Here is a 12799-nt window from a genome sequence, read left to right on the forward strand (position 1 = left end):
TTAATGAGATCCAATGGCTGCAAGGTACATGATGGATTGGCAAGTGAACTCTCAAAGTCAAGATAATTATTTGTGTCCTAGTCCTGTCCAGCACACACATTCTCAAATATAGGAGACAGATTGAAACATGATTTATTCCTTCTAATTTTTAAGTTTAGAAGTATTATTTGAAATGCAGTTTATTACTGCAACATAAGGGTTCTTTGATTTAGAATTTAAAAATCTGGTAAGTGAGACTGGGGAAAACAGAAGGATTTAAAAAAAGGTCAAAGGATTCCAGATTGGATCTGGTAATGTTATCCTAGGATCCTACATCACACAGGAAGGTAGAGAGAAACAGAAAAAGTGGAAGAGAGATTAAGGCAGGTGGCCTGAAGTTCTTCCAACAGGATGATCGTCTTTGTCCCTTAGTGTCACGGGTGGAGAAGAAGTTGTCCATTCCACTTATGGATCAAGAACCATGCATGAATCTTCTCTCCAGCAAAATTGGCTTTTGGAAAAGTGAAGATTTCAGCATTCGTATCGCCATCAAAAAATGCCACAAGTCCTTCTAAATAATCCAAAGAAACTCGGATCCTTCTTGGGGAGTGGCACAATGTCAAATCTGTCCTGGGCTGAGTGATTGATTCATGCTTCCCGTTAATTCGCTGCACTCCCCAGTAACCCCCTCGAGGATCGAGGAGAATCGGCCCATTTCTGTTTGCAGATTCCCTAACAATTCCCACTCCCCACCACTCCCCTTCATCCACCACCTCAACCTCCCAGCAAAGCTTCCCAGAATTAAAGCCCTCGTGGCTTAGGACGCTGGCCATAACGTCGTATCTCAGAAGACTGCCGTGGACTTGCTGATTCATGCCTCTCCATCTCACGCCTTTCAAATCAGAGGATATGTAGAGCTGGGGATGAGCTGTGCTGGGATTCAGAGTCAGATTTGCTGTGTCGAAGAAAGAATGGAAAAATGTTCACCATCAGCTGTCGAATTTGCTATGCAGTTCTACAGTTCCGTACAGTTGTACAGAATTTGCTGATACAGTTCTACAGAGGAATTATTGAGTCTGTCATCTGCATAACTGTCTGGTTTGGTTCTGCAACCCAACAAGACAGACACAGACTTCAGAGGATAATTAGAACTGCAGGAAAAAACAATTACTGCCAACCTGCCTTCCACTGAGGACCTATACACTGCATGAGTCAAAAAGAGAGCTGAGAAAATATCTACAAACTCCTCACATCCTGGACATAAATTGTTTCAACTCCTACCCTCAAAACGACGCTATAGAGCACTGCACACCAGAACAACTAGACACAAGAACAGAACGCTATCACTCTGCTAAAGAAATAATCCCCTCAACACTATTCACTAAGTCTGCATTAGTATTAATCTTCTCATCATTCCTATCACCCATCTCCTCCCATTTATGACTATATGACTGTAACTTTGATGCTTGTATCCTTACAATGTAAATTGCTTGTCTCCTAGTATGATTTGATTGCTTATTTGTTCCCTATGACTATCATTAAGTGTTCTACCTTATGATTCGTGAAGAATGTATCTTTTCTTTTATATACACTGAGAGCACATGCACCAAAGACAAATTCCTTCTGTGTCCAATCACACTTGGCGCAATAAAGAATTCCGTTCTATTCTATTATAGCTCTTCAAATAATTTTTATAGTTATCCATTTGTTGTGCAAGAGTAGAGAACTACAGGTGGGATCTCTCCTCAATTTTGGGGGATTTTTTTCAACGAGATTACAAGGATGCTGATTTTAAATAAGTAATAAAATTGAAAACCATAAGAAATTTTGAAAGTGTTCAGTACAATAGAGCTCATATCCCAGGGATCTATGAAAATGATGGAAGTGAAATTAAAATGGTTTATACAAAAATGCCTTGTCTTCTAGGCAATACCCAAGAAGAAGTTGCAAAGAAAATTCAACTGTGGTTGCCTTTTTTTAAAAAAAAGCATAAATGGTAACAGTTTAAAGCAGAAGCATTAGTAACTTGATTGTGCAAGAAAGCCCATTCATTGCAAAATCTGGACTAAATTTATTTTGAAACAACGTCATATGTAGGGGGAAAACAGTTTTAAATGTCAATGAAGATTAAAACACAAAAAGATTGTGATTTTTGTGGTCTATCTGTCTATCTGCCTCAGAATCACAGAACTTTTTTTACACACAAAGATCTCCAAGTTAAAACGGAGTTCAAATGGAGTGTAAATCTTCTTGAAACGATTTACCTAGCAGGAGCCACAAAAAACAAAGTATGCCATCTAAAAGGCTGATTTGTGATGCCACTAAAACAGATAGAAAAGATAATAGCATGCATGCACACAACTATTTCCTTCAGGGCTGAAAAACTGCAGAACGAAAAGCTTCTGATATTGGCACTCGAATGAGAATGGATGCCATTACATGAAACATGAAGCTCTGTATTTTGAAATGCAGTTAACATTTTTATGTCCAGCTTGCGATTTTATGGCTTAAAAGGTCACAGGAGATAGAAAGGGAATATCAGTGGTGGGATTCAAAAATGTTTATTACTGGTTGTGTGGGCATGACTTGGTCGGCTTGGCTTGGCTTGGTGGGCGTGGCAGGGGAAGGATACTGTAAAATCTCCATTTCCTCACAATCAGCTGGGACTCACGACTCATGAACCGAGGTGGCGCAGTGGTTAGGGTGCAGTACTGCAGCCACTTCAGCTGACTGCTAGTTCTGCAGTTCGGCGGTTCAAATCTCACCGGCTCAGGGTTGACTCAGACTTCCATCCTTCCGAGGTGGGTAAAATGAGGACCCAGATTGTGGGGGCAATATGCTGACTCTGTAAACCGCTTAGAGAGGGCTGAAAGCCCTATGAAGCGGTATATAAGTCTAACTGCTATTGCTATGAACAATTCATGCTGTTCCCATTTGGATGCTTTGGGCAACAACTGCAGTATCTCCTGTCTAGATTCAAGCTCTCACATTGGACAACTTCTATGCTTCTGCTCCCTCCCACTTTTATTTCTCTTCTAGAATTCCATTGGCCTTGCTTCCTCTTGGCCTTTTCCTTGGGACTCTTAACCTATCAGAATCCTGTAAAAAGTATTGTTCTTGACTCTATAACTTAATGACTTCTGAGGAGACATCTCAGATGGATTCTCACACCTGTCTTTTATGAGTTCTGAACGTTTTAAAAACCATAACTCATATCAATATTTTGACAGATCTGATGTTTATTGATGGAAAGAACCAGGATTACCTGTTATGTGGCCTTCAGCTGATCCACAAGGAATACATTTCTGTAGACAACTTTGGATCCCTCTCCTTGCCTTCAGCCCCTCACTAGGAGCCTGCGAACCTTAGAGAATAGCTTGATGTTAGAATACAGTTGTCATCGTTATCTTCTCTCTTTTTTTTCTTATAAAGACATTTATTAATATATGCCATCTTTTGGAGAAGGTCTGTTATAAGCTGGGTTCTATAAACTGGCTTAACAAAATCAGAAATGAGGAGGCGATAAGCTGACTGGGAAAGCCAAGGGAGATCATCAAAACCATTAAAAAGGGAAAGTTAGAATATTTTGGACATGTGATGCTACACCCGGAAAAATACACCACCCTTCACTTAATCATCCTGGAAAGATGGAAGGCAAATGAGGTCCAGGCAGAAGAAGAACATCATGGCTTCAAAATCTAAGGGATTGGTTTGGACAAAACTCAGCAGCACTTTTTCATGGGGCTATTGATAAGAATAGGATCGCGAACATGATCACCAACGTTCGATGAGGGATAAAGGAGGAGGAGGGGGGGAGGCAGCTTTGGCTAAAAAAAGCTAAGGACTAGCTGCTTAGTTCTTACCTCTTGTTTGGTCTTTGGAGACTCTGTAGGGATACATGTGGCCTTGTTTCTTCTGTGATTTGCAAACCACTCTGGGCAATTTTATTCTTGGAGGGGAGAAGCAGTGTATGAATCTGAACCAGAGGTGGTATTCAGCCAGTTCTGATAGGTTCTGGAGAACCGGTAGCAGAAATTTTGAGTAGTTCAGACGACCGCCAAATAGGCTGGCCCCGCCCCCGCTGCCTCCCTGCCTCTCAGCCTCCCAGCGGATCTTCTTTTGTTTCTCTGGACAGGAGAACGGAGCTTGAAAGCAGGTTAGTGGGGTAGAGAGGGAATGGGGATTTTGCATCCTTTCCCCTGCCACACCCACAAACCCACAGCACACCCACAGAACCAGTAGTAAAAAAAAAATGAATTCCACCACTGATCTGAACGATAAATAATTTGATTTGGCTTTTTAAGGAAGTGATAGATGGTGTTGGTCACCCAGTCCTACCAAGGGCTTGCCAAAATTTGCACCATTGATTCTGAAGCGAGAGTGGGAAATTAGAAAGTGAGTTTCCACAGGCTGAGCAAGCTTGTTTAAGACCTGTACTGTCCTAGTCTTCCTTTAAATTCAGAGTGTTGAGTTTTTCTTGGGCTAAAAGTTGTACTCAGAGTTTGAATGGCATGCTGGGGCCTACAGGAAGATCACAGTACAGCCAGGACCAAGAATTAACTGAATTTAATGTTGTTATTCCTTTCAAAACAGCCTTACTTAATTCAGTTACTTTCCAGTCATTGCTTTAATTCTTTCTCCCTTTTCATTACATTAATGGACCCGTTTATATTTTTTAGCTTTATTTATTGATTTTTAATCCTGCTTTTGTTACTTTATAAATAAGGCAGTGAACCTGTCGAATGCCCATTCCTCTTTTTTTATTTTGTCTCCTGCTCTTTTTATATCATTTTTAATGGTTGTCAGCAGAATCATGTTTTTGAGATCGGTGGCCATATCGACTGATGGATGGATTGATTGAATGATTGCTTGATAAATGAATGAATACAATTAAAAAGTACTATTATATAATAATAGCAATAGCACTTGGACTTATTTACTGCTCCGTAGAGCTTTACAGCACTCTCTTCGCAGATACCATGTCAGCATATTGCCCCCAACAATCTGGGGGCATTTTACCTCATTTTATCGATATTAGAAGGATGGAAGGCTGAGTCAGCCTTGAGTTGGTCAAGGTCGAACGCTAGTCTGTGGGCAGAGTTTGCCTGCAGTACTGCATTCTAACTTCTGAGCCACCAGACTGTGGTGACAGGCAAGATGGACAGGACTATGAGATTGAAGCTCTGCCACTTTTTATGTGGATTGCATACATGTTCCATGTTAAAAACAAAAGATGGGCCTTTGCAGTAACCCACTTGAATTTTTTGGTTTTCCTGTGAAGCTTCATGGTGATCTCTGTAATCTGGACTCCACACTCTACTTGTCAACTGTCCCAACTTGGTCAGTTAGAAAAGAAAGGCTCTCGGGCCCATGGTTAGCCAAAGGTGTACTTTACTAAAGCCAAGTGGTTACAGAAGAAGCAAAGCTGGATCTGAAGTTTTCACACCAAAAGCATACGGTTAATTTTCTCTTGCTTCCATCCACCACCACTCCTGGTTATCAAAGTGTGTCCAATTAGGTGCTAACAAATTGTTTGGTGAAACAGTCCCTGTCTTCACAGGCTGGGTGTTTCTGCATTTCTTTGCTTGACCTTGGAATGTCCAGCGATTTTCACAGGAGGGTGCAATGCTTAGTTTCAATTCCTCCTGCTAACCTTCCCTCTTATTCCACCCACTTGTCCCTACCCTTGTTGCTATAGCAGGCTGACCGCAAGCAATGCATAGCATAGCATAGCTGAATGGCAGCCCTGACACTGCTCCTCTGCAGCCAATGGAAAATATTGTGAGGGGAAAAGGAAAGACTAAAATATTTATAACCTCTGCTCCCCAGATTTCCAGCTGTTAAAATGAGGAACAAACACAGTGTTCTCTTCAACTTTGATTTGTTCCCAAAATGGAACAAAAGAATTTCCCAGTGAGTGAACAAATAGAGTAGAATAATAACAGAGTTTGAAGGGACCTTGGAGGTCTTCTAATCTAACCCCCTGCTAAGGCATTTCAGACAAATGGTTATCCTATCTCTTCTTAAAAACTTCCAGTGTTGGAGCACCCACAACTTCTGGAGACAAGTTGTTCCACTGATTAATTGTTCCATCAGGAAATTTCTTTTTAGCTCTAATTTTTACCTTCTCTCCTTGATTAGTTTCCACCAATCGCTTCTTGTCCTGCCTTCATGTACTTTGGAAAATAGCTTGACTCCCTCTTCTTTGTGGCAACCGCCAAGATATCAAAACACTGTTATCATGTCACCCCTAGTCCTTCTTTCATTAAACTGCTAGACATACACAATTACCATTTTCTTCTCTATTTTAACTTGTGTTCCTAATCTGTTTTTTCCTGACTGTTTTTGATACTTTGTGTAAAGACATGATGCAAAAAATGAGTTAAATAGTTCTGCTTTCTCTCTGTTGTTTGTCACCTTCTTGCCAATTTCTCTCACCAATGGACCAATCATTTCCTTGACTTTTTTTCTTGTTTTTAACATGAAGAAGAAAAATAAGCTCTTTTTTTTTTGATGGGCTGGCTTTTAAAGCAAGTTCATGGCACGCACTTGAATGTAAATCAGGAAGATAGTAATTGTGGGGGTCTGTCTGGCAAGAACAAAGAATGCTTATCAACAGGAAATATGCATGTGTAAAGCTTGTAGCAATTATGGGTAGTTAGAAAGCTGATAAAAGTAACAAGAGTTAGACAACTTACAGACCTCAGCCAAAAGTTAGGAATGGAGATGGCCTGCAGCAAGTGAAATGTGTACTAGATCACTCCTGGGTCATTCATTAGCCAAGGCTTAGGAATGGGACAGCTATAGACCAATAGAACAAACTGTAGAATTATTGCTAAAACGTTTACTAGGTGATATTTCTTATTGTTTCACCTTTTCCCGCCTTCTCCTTTAGTGAAAATGTATAAAACTTTCTAAATCCTTTGTTCTTGGTTCTTGGCCTTTTGACCAGGAATCCTTTTCCTTGGAGTACTCCAATAAAAAGCATTCAGAAAACCTGCACCTCATGTCTGGCGTCCATCATTGGCTTTGGCACCAGGCTCAGACCCAAATTGGGGACAACACCTTGGTTCAGTTATGGTGAACCTTTTCGGCACTGAGTGTCCAAACCAGAACATGTGTGCATGTGCATGTATGTGTATACATGCCGGAGTGCCGGAAACCTGAAGACCAGGTGGCTGGTGCGTGCATGCATGTTTTTTGGATGTTTTTGGACATTTTTCAGTCATTTTGGGGCCATTTTCAGGACATTTTTCAGCCTGAAAAACAACCTGTAAAACAGTCTGGAAAATGGCTTGCTTTTTACCATTTTTGATCATTTTTCAGGCAGTTTTCAGGCCATTTTCCAGTGCTTCGATGCTCGCAAAGTCCAGCTGGCCAGTGCGCATGTGTGCACCAGAAACCAGAAGAATACTTGGCCACGGCATGTGTGGCCCACAGAGAGGGCTCTGCACATGTGCCATAGGTTCGCCATCATGGCCTTAGTTCATTTTGAGCCTTAGCTTTTCTCACTTCCTCTTTACAGGCTCAGGCTATTTGCTGATATTCTGCCCTAGTTATGTGCCCTCTTCCCACTTTTTATACTTGACCTTTTTGTCTTTCAATGTATCAGAGAGTTCTTTATGTAGCCATGCTGGTTTCGTTTGAGAACTGTTGTTTTTCTTCTTCACTGGTATTGTGCTAGACTGGCCTTTTATGATCTTGCTTTCTAAAAATTTCCCAAGCTTCTTGAGTTGTTTTCACCTTTGAGGATTCTCATGCATGGAATCGTTCCCAAGCTCTCTGTAAGTTTATTGAAATTAGTTCTCTTAAAGTCCAAGAGTCTAGTTTGACTTTGTTCTATTGCTTGTGCTTGCATAATGCTGAATTCCAATATTGCGTGATCACTTCCCCCAAGGTTCCTGTAGAATCAACACCTTCTATCATTTATGTTAGTGAGAATTAAGTCCAATATGGCTGCTCCTCTAGGAGGCTCTTCCTCCTTTTTGGGAAACAAAGTTGGCTGCTAGGTTTGTCAGGAACCAGTTTGATCTCCACTTGGTGCAGAGTTTGTCTCTTAGTTGATATCAGGATAGTTAAAGTCCCCCATTACTATGGTGATGTTCTTCCTACATACCTTAGTTAATGACTACAAAATTTTCATCTATTCCTTCTGTTTGGCTGGGTGGCCTATAGTATATACCTATGGCAATGTCATCCCCCCCCCCTTTTATATTGGCCCAAATCATACAAGGCAGTTTTCATCATTGTTGTGCTCTATCTCTGTAGAGATATAGTTATTTCTTAGCAATAGCAATAGCAGTAGACTTATATACCGCTTCATAGGCCTTTCAGGCCTCTCTAAGCGGTTTACAGAGAGTCAGCATATTGCCCCCAACAATCTGGGTCCTCATTTTACCCACCTCGGAAGGATGGAAGGCTGAGTCAACCCTGAGCCGGTGAGATTTGAACCGCTGACCTGCTGATCTAGCAGTAGCCTGCAGTGCTGCATTTAACCACTGCGCCACCTTGGCTCTTCTTATATATAGTGCAACTCCATCTCCTCTTTTATTTGATCTATTTCTTTTAAATAATTTAAATCCTTCTAGCTGTATGTTCCATTTGTGGGTTCCATCCCACCAAGTTTCCCTAATGGCAACAATATCATATCTACCCTCATTTACTTGAATTTCTAATCCACCCTGTTTATTCCTCATACTCTGTGCATTGGTGTATAGACATTTGAGTCCTTTTTGATTGACATAACCTGTGTTGTGCCTGACTTCTCCTACTTCCTTACTTCCTTACTTCCTTACTATTTGATTAGTGCACACATGGTATGGCACTCACTATTAAATGCTTGATTTTACTTGACAGCATAATCATCACAGCCAGCTTGATCTGCCATCTTAGTATCCCCAATAAGGTTAGCATGGGTACTGTATCTGTTATTCAGGGACACAACGAACGTTTCGTGTTTGTGGTTCATGGCTCTCACCCCGCCAGATCCCACAGTCATCCATACTGCCCTTCTCCTGCAGGGTCTTTGTGGTAGAGGGGGATGATAGTGGTGCAGCTCAATAGAACTGAATGGCTGAGCTGGATACCTAATTTCTGCCTCAAGAGCACAGACTAGAGACTCTAAGTAAGCAATCTGTCCATGTAGACTAGCAATTTGTTTACAAATAGGACAGTGTCGAAATTTGAAAAGAGTCCCATGGAAGACAGCTGCAAAACAAGTATTGCACTGAACTAAGCCAGACATTCTAAAATAAAATAGGTAAAAGTAAAGGGTTAGGATCGTTCCCAACTCTAGGGGGAGGTGCTCATCTCCGTTTCACAGCCAAAGAACCAGTGCTGTCCGAAGATGTCTCCGTGGTCATGTGGCTGGCATGGCTAAACACTGAAGGCACACAGAAAACTGTTACCTTCCCACCAAAGTTGGTTTCTATTTTTCTACTTGCATTTTTTACGTGCTTTCGAACTGCTAGGTTGGCAGAAGTTGGGACATGTAACGGGAGCTCACTCTGTTACGCGGCACTAGAGATTCGAACTGCCGACATTTCTGATCGACAAGCTCAGCATCTTAGCCACTGAACCACCGTGTCCCTTAAAATAAAATAGGATCTATAAATAAAATAGGATCTATAAATAAAATAGAATCTATAAATAAAATAGAATCTATAAATAAAATAGAATCTATAAATGAAATAGAATCTATAAATAAAATAGAATCTATAAATAAAATAGAATCTACAAATAAAATAAAATTGCAAGGAAATATTGATTTCCCTGCAACCAAGTGTTGGAGAGAAGTTGGGAAGACAGAGGAGGAAAATAATTAATGGACATATTGATATATTAAATAGAGAGGAAAAAATGAGGTTAGTAGGGGAAGCTAGTGTTCATGCATAGGTCTTCAATCCTATTTTTCATGCTAAAGACATTTCATGTTTCAAAGATTATGTTTTCTTGTCATTAGAACTAGAATTGTGTAATCTTCAAGTCAATTTCGAAATCAACAGGCTTATTCTTAGAAATGTGACAGTGGGAGTAAATTTTAAAGGGGGAAGGACTGCTGCTTTCAGATCAATCTTGACTTCTGGCAACTGCATGAATGAGCTGTTGCGATTGCACAACAGGATCGAGTCTAGTGGTTATTAGTCAGGGGTTGGATGCTGATTTTAGGGCCAGTTTTTATTTTTAGATTACAGGATGAAACCAGATCATTACCTGAAAACACCATAACGATCACCGTGCACTTCAGAGCAATGCTTGCTATCAGCAATATCAAAAAAACATTCCTGGGCCAGAGGTAAGATGGAGCATCTGTGGAGCATTGGGAAATAAATACAGTAAAAACAAATCAATAATATTGGAAAATGTCAGAGTTGTTATGAAACACCTGGAAGTTCATTGTAGCGGATGGATTGCCTGCACAAATTGACAGATATAGGAGGGACACCTGTAGTGTATATGGGATGATGTAAAAAAAAATCTAGAGATTATTGTGGCCCGCCAGCGACCAGCAGAGCTGGTAGCAGATTCGGACAGTGAGGAGGTTGGGGAGGAATGTGGGCCAGTGCTGGAGTCTGGGGAAAGCTCTGATGAGGGCTCTTTGTTGGAGGCAGAGTGGGGACCAGAGCCATAATCCAGTTATCAGCTTCCTTCAGAGTCAGTCATCAGGGAGGCAGACTAACAGCTGGAGCCTGTTCCCAGTGTGTGCATGTACAGAGTTGCCAGACGAAGGGAACAGCTAAAGAACAGGGGTCGACCTGGGAGTAAGGCCACATGTGAATAATGAATGGCCCCTCCCAGAGGAAATAAAAGGGGAGCAAAAGGGGAGTGGAGTTTGCAGGAGATAATTAGTTCGCTTCATTGGTTCATGGCTCTCTGAGACTCCTTACCAAGTTTTGCAGAGATCGGCCTGTCAGTTCTGCAAGCCAGATAAGGTCTGTGAGTGTAAATCCTCCCTTGAAAGACTTTGCTGGATGTGAATGAGCGGAATTCACAGTCAATTAATAAAAGGGGTCTTTGTAGGGACAAGGAGTTTGCTTCATGCTCTTGGGAAGCCTCAGTCAGAGCAGAGGTATAGGAAGCCACAGAGATGACCCTGCAGAAGCCATCCAGAAACCATTAGAATAACAGCAGAGATGGAAGCAGCATGTGTTAAGTGAAGCTTGGTGGAAAAATACAGATAGTCCTCGACTTACGATCACAATTGAGCTGAAAAGTTTTGTTTGCTAAGTGAGACATTTGTTAAGTGAACTTTGCCCCCATTTTACAACCATTCTTGCCACCGTTGTTAAATTAATCCCTGCTGTTTTAAAGTTAGTAACACAGCTATTAAGTAAATCTGGCTTTCCCATTGACTTTGCTTGTCAGAAGGTCGCAGAAGTGTGATCACATGACTTTGGGGACACAGCAACGGTCATAAATGTGAGTCAGTTGCCAAGCGTCTGAATTTTGATCACGTGACCCGTGGGGATGCTTCATCGGTCATAAGTGAGAAAAATGGTCATAAGTCACTTTTTTCCATGCTGTTGTAACTTCAAACGCTTACTAAATGAACTGTTGTAAGTCGAGGACCTGTATTAGACCCCCAAAAAAGCACACTGCCTCCCCTTTTTAATTCCTGCGGGTATGAGATGAAGGCAAGATTGTGAAATTATTACTATATTTAAATTAAATATACAGGTAGTCCTAACTTAAGACCCCAATTGGGACCAGAACTTCCATTGCTAAGCAAGGCGGTTGTTAAATGAGTCATGTTTATGAACTTTTTTTTTGTTTCAGTTAAGCAAATTCCTGCCGTTCTTAAATGAATCACACGATTGATTGGTGAATCTGACTTCCACCCTTGACTTCGCTTGTCAGAAACCAGCTGAGAAGGCCTCAAGTGATGATCAGGTGACCCTGCAACTGTCATAAATATATTCGAATTCCAAAACACCTAAATTTTGATCATGTGGACCTTGAGGATGTTACGAAGGTTGTCGGGGTGAGGACTGGCCATAAATCATTTTTCTTTGCAGTGGCCACTAAATAAATGTTTGTAAGTCAAGGCTAAATTTGTAAGTCTACCAGAGGTGGGTTCCTACCAGTTTGCACCTATTCGGTAGAACCGGTTCATCAAATCTACCGAACCGGTTAGAAGAGGTTCCACCAGTGGACCCAGAAAGCAGGCCACACCTACAGAAGAGGTTCCAAAAATTTTTGAAACCCACCACTGGTCCTTGGATATGATTATTCTGCACTATCATGCTCATATTCATAAAACTCAGTGCCTCTGTCAAAGGTAAGGATGACTACTGCATTTGTGGTGCAATCAGAACATTGCGTGTGTTGAAGTTGTTTTAACGCAAACCAAAGATGCCTTTTAAAAAACAAGTTTACATCATATTCTTATGCATGCCAGTGCTGTGTGTGAGGTAACTTAAGGTGGTTTTGACAAGTGTCGTCGGCATCTTCATATCCGGTCACATGGGCTGCAAGCCACTCCCTCAAAGGAGGCCACACCCACAGAGTAGGTTCGAACAATTTTTGAAACCCACCACTGAAATCTACCTCATAGTTCTAATATTCCTGATGGGAATTCCTTTATAGAGCTGAAAAGATGGCAGTTGGGGCAATATAACTGAAGCCCTATCGTGCAACAGATGCAAAAACAAAGTGTTGAGGCTTCAGCTATGCCAACCATCTTGACTTTTACACACACACACACACACACACACACACACACACACACACCAGAGGTGATATTCTGCTGGTTCGCCCCAGTTTGGGCAGGAGGCTCCGCCCACCTGCTCAGACATCATCACGGACACTCTGCACATGCGCA

General features: G+C 41.4%; 1 protein-coding gene across 1 annotated transcript; it reads right to left on the bottom strand.

Annotated features, from left to right (window-relative positions):
• Nucleotides 1–244: 244 nt before the first annotated feature.
• On the bottom strand, nt 245–10283 carry LOC148047859 (butyrophilin subfamily 1 member A1-like). The gene is made up of 3 exons (XM_087707790.1): nt 10192–10283; nt 3245–3343; nt 245–934 (listed from the first exon to the last, which is right to left on the bottom strand). The coding sequence occupies exons 1-3, from the start codon at nt 10202–10204 to the stop codon at nt 414–416; spliced, it is 633 nt and encodes a 210-aa protein (XP_087563916.1). The 5' UTR covers nt 10205–10283; the 3' UTR covers nt 245–413.
• Between the last annotated feature and the right edge of the window lie 2516 nt (nt 10284–12799).

The sequence above is a fragment of the Thamnophis sirtalis genome, unplaced genomic scaffold, assembly GCF_051295495.1.
Source record: "Thamnophis sirtalis isolate CommonGarterSnake01/CBP01778 unplaced genomic scaffold, rThaSir2_p1.2 scaffold_3, whole genome shotgun sequence".
In the NCBI taxonomy this organism is placed as follows: domain Eukaryota; kingdom Metazoa; phylum Chordata; class Lepidosauria; order Squamata; family Natricidae; genus Thamnophis; species Thamnophis sirtalis.

Coding starts and splice junctions, on each gene's coding strand:
- LOC148047859 (XM_087707790.1), bottom strand. Junction 935..3,244: donor AGCTGAAGGCCACATAACAG/GTAATCCTGGTT, acceptor TCTTCGACACAG/CAAATCTGACTCTGAATCCC.